Here is a 16,753-nt window from a genome sequence, read left to right on the forward strand (position 1 = left end):
AAATTAATTAACAAGCTAACAGGGAAGCTGTTACAGAAGATTCTTCAGTAAATGTAGTCTGTGAGCATTGACAATATGACATGCCAGGTTTGTTTATTTATTTGTTACTGCCTTTCTAGTGCTTAGAATAAAGGTGTATACTCTGTATTTGATTTGGATTTTGACTGAAACCCAGACTTTAAAACAGCTTGGTCTGTAGATTCCCCCAAAAGTGCTGAAATTCATTTTCTTGTGTTCTTCTCCTCCTCATTTAAACACACACACCATTCTCTGGCCATTCACATGACAGAGCACTTCTCCTCTGCTTTGCTCTTCAGCTCAGTGACGGTGGCTGTGGCCTTCTCCTTCAGCTGATCTATGTCCATGTTCTGCAAGTTTTGAAACTGGCCAATGATGGAGTCTTTGCCCTCCTCCTCCGTAGCGTCCTCGTCCACCATCTTGAGCAGCTCCTCAGGCACATCAACATCATCCCCGGCCATCTCGATCATGTTCTCATCCTGCTCGCTCTACAGAGGACAGAAAACACGGTCAGAACGCAGGAACACAAACATATGCCAGTAGAGGTTACTATAAATCTGATTATTAATATTAACAAGGAAATCTTGTTTTGTTGGATCTACCAAGGACTTTATTTGGTGTGCAGGTGCATCCCCAAACAACAATAAATCAGTTTATGATGTCCTAGTATTCAAATATATTTCAGTATGTCAATTATTTGTTTATTCAAAAATCTTTAGAAGATAATTCAAGTTGCAAATATTTCCTGGTTATAAGAAAGTCTGATTTCAGGACAATGAATCATTGTTGGCAGAAGTAAACAACTTCAAGGCTGACAGGGGAGCTCTTTATGGGATTAACATGATGTTTGCCTTCCTGATTTCGAAAAAAACACTGTATCCTCCCACTGCTGTACTCAGATCTGACAAACACATACCAAGTGTTGACGTAGCATTAAGCTGAACGGCACATAAACCTAGAAATAGACAAATTAGTTGACTTAATTTTAATTAAATATATTTCCCTCCTTTGATTTTCCTTAACATCTGACGTAACATTCAAAACTTTTAAACCGACAATCTCTGTCTTAACCTACGTTCAAGCAACAATCCATATGCTATTTAAAGACGTTCCAACAAACTAAATCTAATCAATATCTGTTATAGTGGTGCGAAAGGCACTGAACTGTGATTCTTCTAAACTTCAATCTGTGGGATTATCTCAGACTTGCCTTAGCCTTTCCTCTTCAAATCACAGCCACAGTCTAAAGATATCTTCTATAGTGTCGCACAAAACCCTAATTCCATTAGATGAACAGTACCAATCTCCTGTTTCTGTTGATAAAGTTCATTTTTTCCATGAAACAGACTTATACTTAATAGCATGTGCTATTAAGTATAAGTCTATAAGTATAAGTATTAACAAAACTGGATTCCTTTAGGCCTTTTTATTGTTAAAAAACCATTACAATGCAGATTTCAGAACTAACACAGACTATTTGGCTTTTATTGATTCTTAAAAGTGATTTTGCTCTTTTACCATAAAAAGACATAGTTCATAACAAGAGAGGTTTCACCTCTAGATTGATTTATACATTTGAAGTTTCTATACTGGTATTTATGTTTAAATGAGTTAAATAAAACCCCAACATACCTGCTTTGCTCCTTCCATTACACCAAGTCTTTCTTTAAAAATCCTTTCAATTTGCTTGGTTTACATCCACTAGAGATGTTCTTTCATAACACCAGTTCACAGTGTCTGGTTCTCACTGATGAGCCTGGAATACCTGCTCTGTGGAATTTGGCCTCGTAAGACTCAAGGTGCAATATGGGAAACATACACTAAAGTCTCTAGGAGGTTAGCGGAACATCTCTCTCACTAATCTCCTGGCACTGATTCCACTTCCTGTTGTCCAGGCTGCAGCTGCCAAGTGCTGCTGTTAAATAAAGACAGTCTCAACTAACCATGAAGCTGCTATTTGTTGCTCTACCTGCACAGGCAGGACATGTAACTCCTTAGAAGACTGACAAAAGGAGTGTGATTAAATGAGTATGATTAAAAATTGTCATAGAAACAGCATCATGAGTGAAACTATTCTGTAGTTTATTAATAGTTAGAATGTAAAACTTAATATATATTTATACATATTTTAAATATATTAAAAACATCTTTGTATTATAATTATTGACACATTGTGTGTTAAGCATTCATAAATGTCCTCACATGTGCTTATTTGTTACTTGTTAATTGTTACAAAGTGTATAAATAATTAATCAAAAATGCTTATGAGCGTAGTGTTACCTTTAATATTATTAATTGAGGGTCAGCCATTGTGCCTTACTGTTTCTAGTGAGGAAAGTTTATTCATAATAATGTTTAAATAAAATTTAAAATATGATTTAAACTTTAAGGAAAATAGGTTTTACCTTTGGCAGCCTGTATTTTTCTCTGAGGCAGACCCTGAGTGTTGCCCTCTCTGCCTTCTTGTGTAAGAAATCTGCATCTCTTTCCATTCTGAAATAGACAAAAAAAATAATATTAGTACCATACACTTTAGTGTTAGGCAACTGAGGTTGGTTAAAGGAAATATTATATCTGTTAATCTCTTTTCTGGAGAATGCAAAGGGAAAAACTCCAATAAAAATAGTTTGTTCATGAGCTCTTTCATCAGTGCATCTGCAGCTTAAGAACAGCATAATGAAATATTCTGAATTTGATTTTTCAAAACAAAAAGCTTCCTTCTAAATGGCTCCTTCAGTATTGCTCTTAATTTCTGCATAGTTTTAAGTTTTGGTACTATCAGTAAACGATTTAAATTGGCCTTTCATGGAGGATTTGGCCATTAATTAACATGTCAAGTTCCATTTAATAGTCTCCTTATAACTAACTGATTGTAAATCTTCTCAAATATTTGATACAGTCTCTGGTAACTTTTAGTAATTTATGCCAGAGATATATGTGGAAATTAGATATGCAATGTCTACTGTATTCTACTGTATGTCAATGAATCCATGGGCTTTAATATGTTTTATTTCAGGTATGCTAGAATCAATTAACCTATATCCACAGAATATAAAATACACACCATACAGGATGTATAAATCAGTAAAAACAAGAATGATATAACTGTTTCAACATGTATTTTATTATCTTATTATTACAATTTCTTTTTTATATTAGGATTATGCTTCCAAGTTATCTAAGGCTTTTTGTTAACATACATGTGATAACTGTTTTCCATTAACCTGCACTTGGTGATGCCCATAAATAACTGTAACTGTACTGTTAAAACTCAGATACTGAGACACTCACATACTTTCCCTCAGCCAATTAAAGATGGGATTATTAGGCCAGACTGAGTCGTGCAGATTTGAAATCAAGCCAAGATGCTGCATCTTGGAATGTAGTGCAAGAACATCACAGTGGACCGTGCTTTCTAACAAACCATTAACAAACTATACATTTGTTAAAATGTTCCTATGAGCCACACACATTATACACTAGGTACTTGTAGAGTTTTCAGAATCAGCATATAGACTTTTACATTTATATTAAGTTAGTTCAGTCATAGGTTGTGAATCAGGATTTGTCATTGTAGATGTAAACATTACTTAAAAAAACTACATTTACAGAGATATTGTCTTTTAAAACAAAAGAGATCATTCCCCTAAGAGCAGAGAGGCTGGATTAATCGTGTTATGTAATACTGACTGACTCGATCTGCTTGAAGCTACAAAATCTACTCAAATTCAGTAGAATATACTGTTTACACTATTTCTTCCAAATGGAATTCAGGACAGACTAATCACACTGTTACCTAATGCACAATAGATTTTCCATAAATAAACGAGAGCAGTATTAAAATGTGTTTTTAAAACAGCTATTTCTGTTCAAATGCTGGGAGATTTAATGCCCCTGAAGTCCCTGGTTTCAAGCTGAGAACAAAACTGCCATTAACAATTGGGTTGTGTGTAAAACTGCTTGATGCAACAACAGATAGTAGATTATGAGAGATTGTTGATTCAGGTCCAGCATGACCTTCGATTATTGTGCAGAGAATTCTGTAAAAATGAAAATATGGAGGCAACACTATTTTGACCTTCAGCAACAACTGCATCTCTCAAAAACTCATTGTGAACGCATGAAAATGACCAAACCATTGGCATTAACATTTGTGTAGGTTTAGATGTGTAGCGAAGTGTGGTTGCAAACAAGGAAAAATATACAGTGATGAGGTAGATAGCAGCTTGTCAAGGTCAGATTGTGTACTCTGCAGCCATATTGTTTTCCATGGCATTCATAATGGATTAGTGTCTGTGTTGCTACTTACTTCTCCTCCACCAACTGTTTTTGGTACTCTTCATACTCTTCTCGTGTCATCCCTGCTGCTTTGGCTGGATCTGAGGGGGTGGCCTCCTCTTCTTTGTCACCTCCACCTCCAAGGCCCATTCCAGACAGGGGGTTCCCAATCATGCTCTTGAGCAAGAAAGCCATTTTAAGTTATGTGTCTGTTTATTCTGCTTCCTAGATGAAAATGGTGCTGCTTCCTTTATGCTGTTGTCCGCTTAGGCTTCCTATGGCTGTCAAATCCAGTGGTAGCTCTCTAGCTAACCTGCTGCTTGTCTATGGAGCCAAGGACACACTGACGACAAGCAACACACACACACACACACACACATACCACGTTTTGCCCTCTCCATAATCTGGATTTAATCCTCCCTGCTTCACTATACTAAGAGGCAGATGGCCTGTTTTCTCTCTATTTTTAAATCATGTAGACCTTTGTGGATGTATTTTTCTCTTTTATTCATTTTGAGATTTTAAGCATTCTGTGGAAGAACTACATGCAGCACTGAAAAAATAAGTCTTAGAGATGGGTATCCTCAGTAAGTGACCATACATCTACTGCTTGTGCCTGCTTGTGCCTAATCATATTAGTAAAGTATGGGCCAGCCCATGTGCTGAGACCAAGCAGAGTAGAGAGAGGAGTGGGATTACAGGCTTGTTTGTCCCCACTGGAGCCTCTTCCTTCATGCTGTGCTATTGTTCAGTGGGACGATGATGGACAGTAGAATGAGAGATGGGGAGGAAACAGCTCTGACTTCATTTCACTTCATATTACTCCACCATGTCTGCAAGCTTGATGAAGAATGTCTACATTACTCTAATATTTCAGAGCACTCCCATGTTTCTGAAATGCTCATCTGAAACCACCTATGTGGCTGTTGTTTGCTCCAATCGCCATTTGCTGTATAAACGTGAGCTACATACATTTGTATAAAAGAGCCATTACCACAGGCTATAGAACGTAACATGTGAGTCATTAGGGGAAAGATGTCCAGCAAACTGCTTCCAAAGAGCTTTCAGGTTTCCTTTAACTGGAAATGTAAAGCAGTATTTTGGCTTAGCAGAATGACTTCAGTCAGTCACAAATAATTCTTATTGTTTCTTACATGTTGCTGAATATTTTATAGCATTGTGTGTTGATTCACCACTTCAGTCCAGGCTGAAATGTCTCAAACACTGAGAATTAAGATGGCTTCTCTTGAAACTTTGTGCAAAACTTTCTAAAATCTTAATGCCCTTAGTGATCCCCTGACTTTTTTCCAGCACAGCCATGAAGTTGAGCTTTGTGCTTTTTAGCAGGATTAGTCCCAGCCCCTGTTGTCTGGTATAGTCTGTCTAGTATAGGTTAGTAAAAACTTGCGATATTGCAGCAGTACATCTTCATCTGTCTATGTTTATGACTGTCATTGAGTGACACCTGTTGCTTTTGAGAAATACTTGCCAATTTTCAGTTTGCTCAGACAAAAATATTATTTCAATGACATAGACTTACCCTTGAGCTGCACTAGGCAGCCATAGCTGAGGATGTAGAGCATGTTGTCTATAAGTCAAAGGGTCAGTGGCTCAATCCCTGGCTTCTCTACATGCTGAAGTGTTGTTGGGCAAGACACTGAACCCTCAATTGCTCTCAGTGGCTGTTCCATCAGTGTATGAGTGTGTTAGTGATTGTATGTTTGAATGGGCAAATAGTGTAAAAGCTCTTTAAAGGCACTTGAGTGCAGAAAAGTACGTCCATTTACTGTCAACTGAACGTTGTGCTCACTCATCTGTAGCGTGTGACGGTATTTATATTTCTTTCATATCCTGTTGTAACAGTTGTCTTTGAGGCAATTTTGGAAAAGAGATTTTAATCTCTATGAGGCTTTTCTTTGGTATTTATGTGTGTGTGTGTGCATAGGAACAAAATGATTGCTAATGAAAATATTGGGTTGTCCTGGTGGCTTAGTTTGTTGACTTTGACATACATTTGTCCAGAAACTGTAGTTTTTTTTTTTGGCACAGTGTTACTTTTACACTCTTTATCTCCACATGTATTTACAATATCATGACTACATCTACACGTTAGCGTCATGTGCTGCTCTTCACTGGTGCTGTTTGCCTTGTGTGAATTTTAAATGAAGAATTACATATGCAAAACTACAAATTAATGCAGCTGCTAATAAAAATAAGAGATAACTGGAAGACATTTATAATAAGGCAGATGCATGTGTGAAATATTTCTCAGGGTGAAACAAGACACACAAAGTAATTTGTGATTTCTGTTTATGTAAATTATTCAGGTAGGAAATATGTCACATGCTGACTTGTCGAAGTCAGTCAAAATGGATTAACAGAAGCAGACCCCTGCTGTCAGGTTTTATCACCAATAGTTCAGCATTATTTCATACAAAATTGCACATTTCAAAACACAGGTTCTTTTCCTTTTCAGTTCTGTTTCATGGAATGGAACTGTGGCAGACTTCAGCATTTGAAAACAAAATTTAAGCATCTGTCCAAGATGTAATACTGCCGGGAATATTTTATACCATGTTGGAAATTCTGTCTCACACTAGCATTCATACACAACAAAACTTTACTGATCAAATTAAAAATGAATTAAAACAAACGTCTCCAACAAAACAATTTTTTCAAGTACAATAACTTACATCTGAGGATAATTAAACCAAAGAAATTACCAAACTGGACATTCCCTCATTTACACACTTTCATTTCAGGATGCATTTCATCAAAAGAACTTCTTTGCTGCTGCTTCTTGTTGACTTCTACAAGAGACAAGAGGAAGAAACACAAAGCATTAGCAAAACCCTTGAGTCTACACAGCTACATTAAGCCAAGTAAAAATAACAACGATGTCTTACTTGTACATGATGTAGCAGAAGAATAGTACAGACTGGACAACAATGAAGATTGCAAAATGAACAGTGGATAAGCACGAAGGCATGGGAGGCACCTCAGGGCACTTCATAACCTTTTCAGCAGGATTCTGCATGTGAAATCATACAACACAGAGCTTAGGGTTCATTCAAATTAATCTTGATCTGTTTTATAAAATGCTCTAAGGGGGAGTCTACACTCGGACCTGTACCTGAGCATTACGCTGTACGAGATGCTCCATGTCCCTTTTGACTGTGTGCAGATGTTCCTTGATGTCATTGAAGTGTTGAATGGTCTCATACGTTCCCATACCAACCGCATTCGCCTGGGCTGAGCCAATCTGTTTCAGCGACTCAAAAAATGAATTTCTGTAGAAGAGAAGAGAAGACAAAGTTTACAGGCTGGAGAACAACCAGTCTTGGTAGAAAGGCTGCGCTATAAACATTAATACTGCAACTGGTTCCCCGAGGGACTGAAATAGACATTTTTTTAGTCCAACAGCCTTTTTCAAAAAAATTGCAGGATTAGTCAAAATATTTTCCTTTCACAATTTGATACATGTGTTCAGTGAACTTGTGTTGTGGAAACATGATGCACACTAAATATGCTGTGTGGTATCATTTATTTACATAAATACAAATTGTCCAAAATTAATCTTTTAATCTCTATTCACTGGAGGCTACATATTCTCAAAGTTTGAAAAACAGAAAATTACCATCTGATAAAAGAGGTCATGATTGCTAAATTAATCCCTTATAAAAACATGTTCTTACAACAGCTTACAAGACCAGTAGGTTAAGAAACAGACAACAGAGAAACCCTATCTGGAATACGCAGGCTCCAGTCAATGATGAAGTCAAAATGAAAAACGTGATTAAATAAAAAAAAAAGCACTTGAAAAATGTGAATAAACAAATTTGTTTACTTTAAACAATAAATTAGATGGGAAAACCTTTTCTTTATTTCATACTTATTTATACTTTATATCAAGACCCAAAAGAAGGGCAAGTGGAAAATCGACTATTTTAATTGGCGTTTAAGTGCTGGACTAGGCTGTCAGGCAAGCAGTGAAGAGGCAAGCATATTCTTAGCTATTGAACCATTTCCACTGTTGAACTATTCCTTTAAGAAGAGCAGAATTTATGGTTGATGTTGATAAAACTCACCACCTGCTAAAAAAATATGTTAAATTCTAAGTTTCTATAGTCCTTTTTTGGTTGAATTACAAACTCGTGCTTTCCCATTCTTACTCCAACAAAACCTAGCAGGGCCAGAAAGTATTATCCAAAAATGTACTTATTACTCAATTGTCATTTTTGAGTTACTGAAGCAGATATTTGCATGCATCCTTCCCTAAAAAAAATCTGGCAGTCCAAAATAATATCCAATGATCCTAAACTGATTACAGCTTACCCAGCTTTAATTGTGAAATCTGTATCTTCACTTTCAATGTCATCAGTAAATGAAGGCAAAATACAGTGTAAACCGTTCTGAGAGGAGAATGAAGACGTCTTAGCGTGGATCATATTTCTCAACAAAATGTAATTTCTTAAAGTGAATGACTTACAGAGAGGAAGCAATAAGTTTCACTTATCATCTTAAACACATCTAAGACGATTAGAAAGAAAAAAGCGAGTTGACAAATGGTAGGAATTGCAGCAGAGTAAGTAGGAAGGCCCTGAGGGGGGATTCTAACAGGAAATCAATTGGACAGAAACCATGTTTTTCTTGTTTATAACAGATGTATATAAAGACTTTTAATCTGATAGGGACAAAATGGTGCTAAGATGTGCCCTTTTCTTGCTCTGCCCCCTTGACTACAGTCTGAAAGGACAGCCAGGCATGACATATAAACAAAATCTCATTTGTTTCACAGACAGGGAAAAAAAAATCTCCCTTGAGAACCTAAGTGAGCATTTATTAAACCCTGCATCTAATCTTCATCTGCTACAAGTGACCCATTTATGAGCAGAAAGCCCTCCTTGGATATTCAGAGTCTGAGATGAAGTCCTATCATAAACTCTGTGTTTTAAAAGACGAGTCAAGATAAACTGAGTCTACTTAATCTAGAAATACAGATTAGCACATTAGAGGGAGCAGCTGCAGCCTTTTGCCAGGGTCTGAACTTATTTACTTTAACAATCAGCTTACTTCTGTGCACCACTTTATCTTAAAATTGAATCATTATCTTTCCCTGCCATCTACAGGAAATAATTCACTTTTAGATGTCTTTGGATAAAATGAGCATATGACATGTAAGTGACAGAGTGAGGTCCATGTGAGTTGTAGGTCAATAATATAATAAAGAAAATCACGTATGCAAAATCAGTTGACACTGAATGTCCTGTTGGATTTAGGGCATATCAACAGCTTGGTTCTTTTATGATACACGAGACTAAGAGATTAATGTTACATAAAATGAAATCTTTAACATCATGTAATTCTGATTAATTCTTTATGCAGATGGTGTGTCAAAATTAAGACACTCAAATGGCAGAGGAATAATAAACATGTCATTATTGAATAAATAAACCCAATCTATTTGTCTATACAGATGATTTTTAAATGGTTACAAAGTGCCTGAGTAACGAACTAAAGATTTTAATTTTCTCCACAATTAACGGCTCAGCTAAAGGTTGACAGACTATAAATGAACAGACCATCAGTATATTCCATAACTTAATTATTAAAAACAGTAATCCACTCACTAATCTACAAGGAGGGTTTTGAAGAAGATGTGATTTTAAACCTGTTGCACACTCACAATAACGAAGCCCACAAACGCCTTAGGCTGGCAGTTCGAAAGTATAAATATGTTACCGACAGCCTATAAGCTCTAAACGTCAAAAATTACATTCTGTACACCTAATCAGGCTTACTCACTGTAAGCAGTGAACTCAAACAGCCATTTGAGCATTTGCCATGGAAAGCACACCATCATAAAACCTCTTAAGCTGTATTATCTTAGCATTAAAAATCTGTACAGGCTGTCATCTGCAAGTGGTAAGGAGACAATTTTTATAGTTAAAGAAGATTAAAACTGGATATTACTGTACCTATCACACTGTAATTACTGTATGTCTCAGCAATGACAGAAGTCGTATACATGGAGATAATATCTTTTAAATACTGGCTTTCATGCTCAGTCACCTTCTGGGCCATATACTGCATTCAGCCAAAATCAATGTGCTGATAAAATGTATAAGAATATGTCCAAACCTCTGCAAGGAAGTTCTGTTTTTACAACATCATCTGAATTAGGCATCTGCTATATTCATACAATACAATTTATATTTTTATTTTATCATTTCAATACCACACACCAAGATGATAAACAAGTCAAATGGTTTAGAGGTAAAAACCAATGGAATGTGATAATTGTCCCATTTAGTGCCAAGCCTGTGCTCGTGCACGTGTTTGTAAAGTGGCGAGAACTGCCTGTGGACTGGATTGCAGCTGGATTATCAGGCTGGCAGACACCTGTGATGTAGCAGCCACGGCATCCTGAGATTAAATATGATTTGAGAGATTTAACTGCCAGGATTTCCCTTGTTTTTCTGGAGCATCACAGATCTGTCTGTATGTATGCTGCAAAAACAACAGCCAATTTTTAAGAGTGACCAAACGCCAACAACACCTGACGCTGTTGTTAACTTACCTCAAATCGTTCAGGTTTCTGAGTAGTTCTTGCTGCGTGGCTATGACGGAGCCCAACTGCTGTCCTGCAGAATCCACCTAAAAAACAAACACAGCAGTGACGCAAACGTTAAACACCCACACATTTTTTGTTAGTGTGAAAGGGGAAATTCTAAATGCCATCCAACATGACATGCATACCAGTCCCGACTCAGCATTTGCCCCTCTCTTGGCAATCTCATCACTGATAACAGACACATATCGGCGCTGCTCGTCCAGGATCATGGCGAGCTGCCGATGGAGCTGTTTGATCTCCAGATGAATCCGGTTCTGGCCTTCAAACACCTGACGAATCTCTCGGTCGTTCACACTCTCATACAAATCCTCAACTGAAGAGGAAAATCAAAAGATTAAATCAGTTATAACTGTTTAAAATGTTATGATACAGGAATGTTACGTGAGGTTCTGTGTAATAACTGGACATACCTATGTTTTAATGTAAGTCATTTTCAAAACAATTTAGTTATTAAGATAATATAAATCATATATTACGAATAAAAAAACAACTTTATATGATTATTTTTACTATGTGTTTCACATGATCAGTAGAGTCATTTGATTTTAGAAAACTAACCTGGTTCTCCTTGGACATCTGGGTGCTCCTTCTGAAACTCCTCTTTCTTTTTATTGAGCTCCTGCTGGAAGTTCTGAAATTCCTCCTGGTACTTGTCCTTCTCTTCTTTAGGAATCTCAGAATCAGGTGGGGGCTTCAATGAGAAAGACAAAAAAACTACTCTGAACTCAACAGAGGCCATGCTCGGCCTATATTGTGCACATGGATGCACACATACAGACACAATACTACAGAAAAGTGAATGGCAAACACAAGACTGGGAAAGTCTTAGGAGCGCTAGGAAAATGTAGTTACCGGTTGCTGGCCTGGCTCTGTCAGTCTGAATAACAAGAAGGACAAAACATCATGGTCATCTGATCAAGGAAAGAAATACTGAATTAGAAAACGACAGGGTAGCATATAGCAGCACTTTATATTACAACATTTGTAATGTAATAAGGTAAAGAGGGAAAATATCTTAGGAATACTAGGAAGAACACCTCAATAATAATAATAATGATGATGAGTAAATATTACTTTTTGTGTGTTGTTAATATTACAGTAAAGTTTTCACAATACATGAAAAACTGCAGGAAATCACCAATAACCAGAGAATAACACTGAAGTCCTGACTGTGAACTATTAGTTTCTATTAAATAGCAATACATCCTTCACATCTGGCACTAATGCTTTAGGAAATATTGCATTTCAGCTCAACCTAAGCAATTTGATTTCTAAATAATTCAGAGACCTGTCTGTAGATTTAAAGTATGAGGGCTGCAATGCTTTTAACACAAAAAAGTAATACCTGCTAAACCACCAGTGGCAGCTGAAATGCCAAAGAAGCCTTCCTTGGGAATGATCATGTTGTCCACCTTTGTGCAAAACTCATAGTCCTCTTTGTCTGGAGTGAAACCATTGTTGATCATGACCTGGGGAATAAGAAACAAAACAACTGCAGCAATTAAAACTGCTACCGACTGTGATGTACATCAAATAATACTTGATATTAAAAAACATAGGAGGAAGTCTGATGGTGACGAAGATGGCGTCTGTCCTTATCTGTGTTTTCATGTTTGGCTCCTACCGTCAGTGTCTTCTTGTAGTACGTTATTTTGGCTCTGACAGGATAGGGTTTGTTGCGGAAGTCTCGTAAACATGTACCGAGGGCCTGTGTGGTGCCGTCACTGAATGAAAACAACATTTTCAGACAAAAATATAACTATAATATAGATCTGCATACAGTAGAGTGCTCCACCAAGAGGGTGTACAAGAGTGGGGAAAAAATATGATTGAGCTTCATTAGATAAGTGAATAACATTAACATCAATGTGTGTTTTTGTCAACATTTATTTCATGATATGGAAAACGGGGAGTTCTAAGACAAAACTGGAATGGCATTGAAAAAGTGATTTAAAGCTTTCACTGCCCTGGGGGAGATTAGGAAAGATAGAGGATTATTTACTTTCCAAGCAAATGTAATCATATTTCCTAATCTTCTTTAAGTTGGTAAAATATCAGTTGGTGATGACATCAGAGCAAAGCAAAAGAAATGTTTACTTACTTTTGGTGGTCATAAACAAGTTTGCCATTGTTTCCCACCACAAGTATAGCAGGGTTATTTTTCTGGAATGAAGATGAGAAAAGAAGAAAATGCATTAATCCTTTTTTTAATAGAATATTATATATATATATATATTTTAAACTGACTGTCTCCACCAAACAATAACAGCCTTCTTTCAACACGTGCAATTTACAAATCTCTCCATGAAGCTCTCATGAACACTCTAGGAAATATACCACCTTTAATACTCAAGGCTATATAATCCTTGTACTTGACACCAACCTTTCCATCATTGTCAAAAGAGTCAAAGAAAACTCCAACTCCATTCCACTGGTCAGCAGCTCCGTACACTGGGCCATCAAGGCCTTGTGAAACTGTGAACCACACAGCCTGTAGGAGAAGGTGGAACAAATATTTCACTTAGAATTATATGAATATTTGTTTAAGTATCCTTTATGCAAACAGCTTAAATAGCTGCAGATCTGTACTACCTTGAGCTCAGCATAGAGCTCAAACAGAGAATGTAAATGTTTTCTTGTTACGAACAGGATGACAGATGAGGCTGTGCACTGATGTTTAATCAATCTGGAGTATTACAAAGCATTTCAAAAATGACTATACTGTTCACCAGTTTATTCATTAGGTAGCATGGACCCACCTCCAGAAACAGGATGCAGACGTTTCTCCTGATCTTATGTACAAAGTATACTTAGTGTGTAGATCTCATCTAACTGTTGTGACAGCGAGAGGTTATTGTAACTTTCTCACACTGGCATGGTCACCATACAGGAATGCATACATGTAGAACAGTTCATCAGCTGAAAGCTTATTGTTGGGTGTAATGTTTTGAAAAGACGTGTTGCAGACAAAGTGCAAAGCCTTGGCTGCTTGTAGGGGCTGTGAATGTCAGATTAGTGTTTTTGGAGGCAATGGAAACTTGTGGGGGGAAGAATTTCTAACAATCGGGCATCAAAAATACACGACTTTTTCTAAAAGGAAGCTGACTGGCTGACTGACTGTCTTATTTAAATACACCAAAGTTCACCCCTCCTTACCAAACCGTCAGCTCCCATTCTGCCCCTTCCAGACACTCTGAAGGTCACCTCGGCCTCCCAGTGTTCAAAGTTGACCCGGTTTTTGGTCCACACGGAGCCCCTCTGACTCCTGAGAGATGGCGTAATGCGCACCTGGTCTGCACTGGGAATAGCATCTGGGACAGAGTGAGAGAAGACAGAATTCACAGACTGGTTAAGTTTGATGTTCATGAGGGAAGTAAGACCCCTGTGGGCACACTGCAATACTGATGAGCGACAATTGACTGAATGAAAATAATCTTTATTTACAGCCATAGATCAGTGCAGTATAATCTCATGTAGTTTAGTTGATTGCCAACAAGTTGTCAGCAGCTGGACCTCTGACTGTGATGCAACAATCCAAAGGCCTGTTTCTGCAGGAGGAAAGGTTCAATACTGTAGTTGCCTGTATCAGGACCTTTAGATCACAACCCAGCACATCATTTTTCACCTGGGCTGTGAAATAAGCTGTGAAAATCTAGAGTGCTAAAATCGGCGCAGTTCCTGCTGCAGTTTTGAATGAAGACAGCCAAGTGAGCGGGAACAGGTCCATTACACAGCGCTAAATCAACATGCAGACCTGCAGACCTGAAGGCATGGCTTCAACCAAACATTTAGTGATGCTGACAGCTGGATACAAACTTACTTCCAGTGTGGATCCAAAAGGGGATACTTCCGTCGGGCTGAGCCAGGTGCGGTCCTTTGAAGCTGTACTTGTATTCAAACCGCCGGTGAGGAGGCTCTTCTGACGTCGACCCTCCAGCGACAATGTCGCAGACGCAGCAGTGAAATAATAACGTGGTGAGAAAAGTTAATAGCAACACTGTAGCGTTAGCAGCCGGCCGCTGTGCTGTGTACACCGCCATGTTTCGGGTATCACTGCTGACGTAGCGCTGAGACCACATGCATGCCGGGATGCCTGTAGGGCCAACAGGGCGATTTCTCATTGGACGGTTTTGTTTGGGCCCTTTCTCTCTCTCCTGAGTTGACAGGAGGGTCCGCACAGAACTAACAGGGCTGTGGCGATGTGGGCTAAAGGGCAGGACATTAAAAACCTGTTTTAATCCGCATTTTTGAAAGTTGACACACTGTTTCTTGCATCTAAAACAGTTAGAGCACCTCAAATAACAACATTTGAAATATACACCTGCCTCTGCATATGTGCTGCTCCTCAGAGTGAGTAAATAATGTGAAGAGCTTGCAAATAGTCTTTGTTCAGTCTACAACTTTGTTCCCACGTTCTTGCCTTTGTGCTTGAAAACCCAAAAACCCCAACACAGCAGATTTAAAATGCACCGGAGCAACCTCAACGGTCCATTGTTACACCCATAGTCATCACATATAGAGTTGTGTGCAAAAGTTTGGTAAACTACCCAGCAGTATATAAAATACTTGAAATTAGTCCTACCTTAAATTGCTGCAACATCAAAGTGATTTTGACACACCAATGCAGTGATTTTAATCCAGTAATGTGATAAACATTGTAAAGTTAAATTGTCAATATTCTTGAGAAACCTCAATCTGGCTGTACTGGTGCTTTTTTATTTGTATGTGTAAAGTATTTTTAGTTACCTTTATGTAAAAAAAATATATATATTATTGTGTGCGACACTTGAGCCGCATCATTACATCCAGCACAGACTGGACCAAGAGATTTTATGGGAATCTCACCCAGACAACCTTATCATGTACAAATTAACTTAATTAGTAATCAGAGTAATGAACAAAAAACATAAAACATATCAGATATGCCAAATACCACATGCTGATATCCCTCCTGTCTTTTGCTATATTGCCTGTGTTCTTCTAGACTGGCTCGTAAGTCTGCATAAGGTCAGTGAAAGGTTAGTCGTGCCAGCTGCAGGGGTCTTGCTGCTGTCTGAAAGCCTCAGTGGGAGATGGGAGATGACACAATTATGTGCCACTTTCTATTTACTTTCACTAGCTTCCTCCTTTTGCTTCTGGAGGTGCAGCATCACTTTCTATGAGTAATTAGGGGTTCAGGAATGAACCCCAAAACAAAACAGGCTATTGTGGTGGCACTAATCTGGAGTTTCTGACTATTCTGGCAAATGATCAGCAAATAGCAAGAACTTATCTTCAGCAAGTTTCATGCACATTTCATGTGCAAAAGATACATTTTTAATTATAGCCAGGCAACATAAATAGTGTTTTAACAGTATATAGTGACAAACATACAGCATCTTTGCTGGAGGGGGTTTAGAGTATGCAACTTTGAAAGTCATTAGGAAAACACTGCTGTCTTTGATCTCTATAAGAAAATTTGAATTTTGAAGATAGTGATAGTGGAGATGCATATAAAATGATAGAATGTAATGGGCAAAAGAGATTCCTTAAAAACAGCACTAACCTGCAATGGCAACATCAGAAAGCACACTAAAAATCTTAAATCTGATGTGTGAACCATAAGGCTTGCATAATATTTTGAAACTCATGAAATTGAACAGGTTTTCCTGAGGATTAAGGGAGCAGAGAAAGTAGAGGCCTCTGTCTTTTGTCTGAGGAAGTCCTTATTAGAGAGTTAAACCACACTCTTTGTTAGGAAATGTTGGATTTAAATAACAATAGCAATGCTAATGGATCCATTTAGAGGTGGACAATGGAAACCTGTAGGATGTTAATGGGTCA

At 37.7% G+C, this 16,753-nt stretch overlaps 2 protein-coding genes across 2 annotated transcripts; both read right to left on the minus strand.

Annotated features, from left to right (window-relative positions):
* Positions 1-278: 278 nt before the first annotated feature.
* On the minus strand, positions 279-4,491 carry cplx4a (complexin 4a). The gene is made up of 3 exons (XM_026297651.1): positions 4,328-4,491; positions 2,424-2,511; positions 279-506 (listed from the first exon to the last, which is right to left on the minus strand). The coding sequence occupies exons 1-3, from the start codon at positions 4,489-4,491 to the stop codon at positions 279-281; spliced, it is 480 nt and encodes a 159-aa protein (XP_026153436.1).
* Positions 4,492-6,589: 2,098 nt separating this feature from the next.
* lman1 (lectin, mannose-binding, 1) lies at positions 6,590-14,996 on the minus strand. The gene is made up of 13 exons (XM_026297647.1): positions 14,751-14,996; positions 14,087-14,241; positions 13,314-13,421; positions 13,032-13,093; positions 12,555-12,654; positions 12,276-12,399; positions 11,783-11,841; positions 11,489-11,621; positions 11,056-11,243; positions 10,877-10,953; positions 7,430-7,586; positions 7,203-7,327; positions 6,590-7,106 (listed from the first exon to the last, which is right to left on the minus strand). The coding sequence occupies exons 1-13, from the start codon at positions 14,968-14,970 to the stop codon at positions 7,070-7,072; spliced, it is 1,545 nt and encodes a 514-aa protein (XP_026153432.1). The 5' UTR covers positions 14,971-14,996; the 3' UTR covers positions 6,590-7,069.
* Between the last annotated feature and the right edge of the window lie 1,757 nt (positions 14,997-16,753).

The sequence above is a fragment of the Mastacembelus armatus genome, chromosome 12 (assembly GCF_900324485.2).
Source record: "Mastacembelus armatus chromosome 12, fMasArm1.2, whole genome shotgun sequence".
NCBI classification, from domain to species: domain Eukaryota; kingdom Metazoa; phylum Chordata; class Actinopteri; order Synbranchiformes; family Mastacembelidae; genus Mastacembelus; species Mastacembelus armatus.